At 47.4% G+C, this 4129-nt stretch overlaps 1 protein-coding gene across 1 annotated transcript; it reads left to right on the plus strand.

The window, feature by feature from the left end:
- Positions 1–1508: 1508 nt before the first annotated feature.
- LOC139036507 (T-cell immunomodulatory protein-like) lies at positions 1509–3871 on the plus strand. The gene is made up of 3 exons (XM_070471849.1): positions 1509–1740; positions 3451–3523; positions 3800–3871. The coding sequence occupies exons 1-3, from the start codon at positions 1533–1535 to the stop codon at positions 3816–3818; spliced, it is 300 nt and encodes a 99-aa protein (XP_070327950.1). The 5' UTR covers positions 1509–1532; the 3' UTR covers positions 3819–3871.
- Positions 3872–4129: the final 258 nt, after the last annotated feature.

A 4129-nucleotide genomic window follows, 5' to 3' on the forward strand; every position in this document is an offset into this window, starting at 1 on the left:
CCACCTCTGCCTAGACATGACCCTCACAACCCTACATGCATATCCTGTTTCATCTTCTCAGCAACCACGCAGAAGGTGCTACTGCCCCATTTCCCAGCTGAGGAACACGAGGCTCAGAGGGGCAGGATGACCTACTGAAGGCCACATGATGGGAAGGGGCAGAGCTGAAGAGTGCACCCAGTTCTGCATCCTCTCCCATCGAGGTCAGCTCTTCCAGTCTCTGGGGGCAGCAGTGAGTCCCAGTTGTTGGCCCCAGTGTCCAGCACTCAGGAGGTGCAGGTGAATGCGTGGCTCTAGTCTTGACACTGCACATCCATTTTTGCCACTAATGCTCACCACAACCTTATAAGGTTTGGAAGACTGAGATTCAGGGAAGAGAGGTGACTCGCCCAGGTCTCACAAGGACAGGAACCCAGAATTTGGACCCGAGGGGAAGAACCTTTCACCCAGATTACATTGAGGCCAGCTGGTGGGGCAGGATCGTCCATGGACTTAAATATCTTGTTTATTCCTCGACTGCTTCTGTTTGAGTTGGTTGTTACCCCTGATGCATTGAGCCCCTGTCAACCAGGACATCCGATCCAGGAAGCCCAGATGGGTGCTCACTTGGCACAGGCTGGAAGCACCGGTGGAGAGTTCCAGGTCATCCAGAGTCCATCACCTCTGGTCCCCCAGCTGCATCTCACAGAGTCTGGATGAACGCCACCAGGACAAAGTAGGAGTTGGGCTGGAAGCTTGAGAAGCTAGCCTGCCTCACCCTGACTGTGGTCCCACCATCAGAGCACAGAACAGGAAGAAGGTGGCAGGCCAGGTGCCCAAGCCTGGGCCTGGGACATGGAGGATTCCATCCAGAAAAACTTTGAACCTGTCAGCAGACCACCCTCTTCGCTGGCTGTACCCAGTTCTACAAATATCAGAGGTCCCTCTTTCCCTGGTTGTGGGCACAGAGCTGAGGGCTGTGCCAAAATCTTGTGAAGAGACTTTTTCTCACCTCAGAGCCATGGCCCAGGAGTTCCAGAGAGATGTAGTGAACTCAGACACAGTGCTGGCCCCAGGCTTCAGCTGCCCCATTGAAAAATGAGTAAAACTGAGTAAATGAGGAAAACATGGTGCCTGGATCCTGTTGGCAAAATGTAAATAAAATGCGTACCGAGGGCGTGGTTGTCAGACCCAGCTTTGGGGTCAGGCACACTGGGTTTGAATCCTCTCTTTGCCTGTTGCTGGCTGTGGTACCTGGACAACAGACTTCATCTCCCTTAACCTCAGGTGCCCTAGTATGAAAGGGACCTAACTATGGGACTGTCCTCCCAGGTGTGCTGTGAGGATGTGAAGGGATCATGTGTGTAGGCCCCTGATACACGGTTACAACAGTGATGATGATGAATATAAATATTGCTGGTGTCTGGTCATTTCCTCCCCTCCACCTCAGATCCTCTATCTGCAATGATGCCACTGCACAGGGTTATGGAGAGGATGAGGTGAGATCAGGCATCCAATATGCTGGGCCGGCGGGCTGGGGCGGAGGGGCTGCCATGGCGGCGGCGAGCCGGCTGCCGGACTCTTGGGTGCTGCTGGCCCTGCTGCTTGGGAGGCTCGCGCTGCTTGGAGTCGGGCCGGTCCCGGCGCGGGCGCTGCACAACGTCACGGCCGAGCTGTTTGGGGCCGAGGCCTGGGGCACCCTGGCGGCCTTCGGAGACCTCAACTCTGACAAGCAGACGGACCTCTTCGTGCTGCGGGAAAGTCAGTGCTTCCCTGGCCCCTCTCTGTCCGCGTGCCCCTCCCGGTGTTCCCCACGCCCCCTACTTGGGGGGCCGGTTCTCCTGCTTTTCCCCGCCCTTCTGTGGCAGCCCTAATTTTCTCCCTTTATCTCCAATTTCCTTGACAACCCCCCCCCCCCTTTATCTCCAATTTCCTTGACAACCCCCCCTCCTTTTTTTATGTCTTTTCCAAACCCGGGTCTTGGCTTGACCACTTCACAGTTTGACCGCACTAGAAACACCCCAGTTTTTTTGTTTTGTTTTCTTGAGAAGACCGCGGCCTTCACTCAGGCACCTCGCCCCTTCATAGAATCACTTGCCTTCCAGAGTCCTTCCTGATCGCCGGGAGTCTTTCTAGCTTTCTATACGTTCCTTCCCAAGGCCCCTTCATTCCTATCTGCCTTACTTCCTCCAGTCTCCCTTCCACTTTGATGAACTGGAAAATGTGCAAATTGATAATTTCCTCTGGTAAAGAACTTCTCCCTACCTTCTAATTAATCTAAGTCATCCTCCACTCCCTTTGTCTGGGTCCCAGCTTTCTTTGAAACTACTATTCCTTCCCAAGAACTAAACACTTCACAATTAACTCAAGTATTTTGCAGGCACCACTAATAAATAAACCCAGTGTCTCTTTGGAAGAGGATTCTCAAACTGCAGGTTTTTCTCCTTTCTGAGCTGCCTAATCTTTTGTGTGCAGAAGACCTCCTTGCTTTGGCCACCACCCTCCTCTTCCAAATCTCTGCTTTATTTTCCACCTTGAGGTTCTTGGGAGTTCTTTGCTTTAACCATCACTAAAGTACTTTTTGGTAAATCTTGATGCTGACAGTGGGCAGTAGAGGGTCTCAGTATTCTTGAGTACCCAGAAAACAGGTTCTATTTAAGGTCAAGGCTGTGAAAGAAGGAAGTGAAGCACTTATACAAAGTTTGACAGGATCTTGGCCCAGATCTCTTGGAGTCCTTTCTGGGACCCCAGAACTTCTGGTGGACCTTGGACCTTGGGTATTTCCCCTGTTTTTATATGACTCCATTTACTGCAGGAAGGGTGCAGACTGCCTAACCCATAGCCACTCCATCCAAAGTGGAGAGGGACTCTCCCTTTAACTTTAAAGATGATGTGTGTTTGGCTAAACAGTTTGAAAAGTCTGTTCCAATGAGTGTTCATTGAACTCCAGAAATTCATGGGGGCATGGATCTATAGGAGCCACAAGGGACTGGTCTTGGAGGATTCAGTTTTTATCTGCTTAAATATGAAATCACACCCTTGTTACTAATCAAATGCCTACAGTAAGAAGTTACTGTGTCCTTGGTGTGACGCATCTGTGCAGTGAACTAAACAGCCTTGTAAGAGGTTGAGTTGTTAGGTTTGGGGAGGTTATGACTTAGCCTTAACAGGCATATTCTTTATATGTTTCCTTTAAGTCAGTTGATCTGACTCTTAGGAGAAGGCAAGACCAACTATATTTTCCATGTTCATCCTTCTAGTTTCTCTGCTGCTTTGAATATTGAATTTCTTGTATACTATTAGGAATCACCATTCCGTTAGTCTGATAGGACCATCCTTGATAGGGCAGACAATCTGAAGTAAAATAGAAGTTTTCTTGTTGAAAACAGTGCCCGGAAAGCTTCTTGTAACCACTGATTGGGTGTCTTAATGGGAAGCATTTTTCTAATGTTACATATTTGCCTCTTTTAGGAAATGACTTAATCGTCTTTTTGGCAGACCAGAATGCACCCTATTTTAAACCCAAAGTAAATGTATCATTGAAGTAAGTACAGATGTGTGTGTTTCTGTAAAATTGTCATTGTTGTAATAACATGCAGTAACCAGTTGCATTGTTTTTGAAATCAGTTTTACTCTAATATGATGTCATGATAGAAAACCACTAGTTATGAGGTATGAAGCAAGTAACTTGTTAGAAAAATTAGTTAACATATGAAAATTTAAAGTTAAAAAATAAATAATTTTGAGTGGATCCAGGTCTGTTCCTACATGAGCACCTTCCAGACCCTTGTGATCTGATATGTTTTCTTAAATGTCTTAGGGATTGTCCCTCATCCTGAGTGTGCCTGTCTTCAGGTCAACTTTGTGGTCTGAAAGAGGAGTTTGCTGTGGGGTCAGTGACTTCTGTTTTAATTTTTTTCTTTATTGACTGGTAGGTGGTGACTGCTAGGGGACTAACTGGTTACTTTTGAGGAAATTCTAATCAGATTGAATTTTTTAAATGTTCAAATAATAGTCCTGTTTTTTATATATATACATATATAACTGGCTTTGCATGAAACACAGTGACTCATTCAAAGTGAGCCAACAGTTTTGAAATTACAAGAAGCAAGGATTGAATCGCTGTCTGAAAGAAGAGATGAGTCAGTGC

Source organism: Odocoileus virginianus, chromosome 9 (genome assembly GCF_023699985.2).
Source record: "Odocoileus virginianus isolate 20LAN1187 ecotype Illinois chromosome 9, Ovbor_1.2, whole genome shotgun sequence".
Taxonomy (NCBI): Eukaryota; Metazoa; Chordata; class Mammalia; order Artiodactyla; family Cervidae; genus Odocoileus; species Odocoileus virginianus.

Bases quoted from the DNA above. Each gene is read 5' to 3' on its own strand.
- LOC139036507 (XM_070471849.1), top strand. From the start codon at position 1,533: ATGGCGGCGGCGAGCCGGCTGCCGGACTCTTGGGTGCTGCTGGCCCTG. The intron at 1,741-3,450 runs GTCAGTGCTTCC...TGCCTCTTTTAG, and splicing joins CCTCTTCGTGCTGCGGGAAA to GAAATGACTTAATCGTCTTT.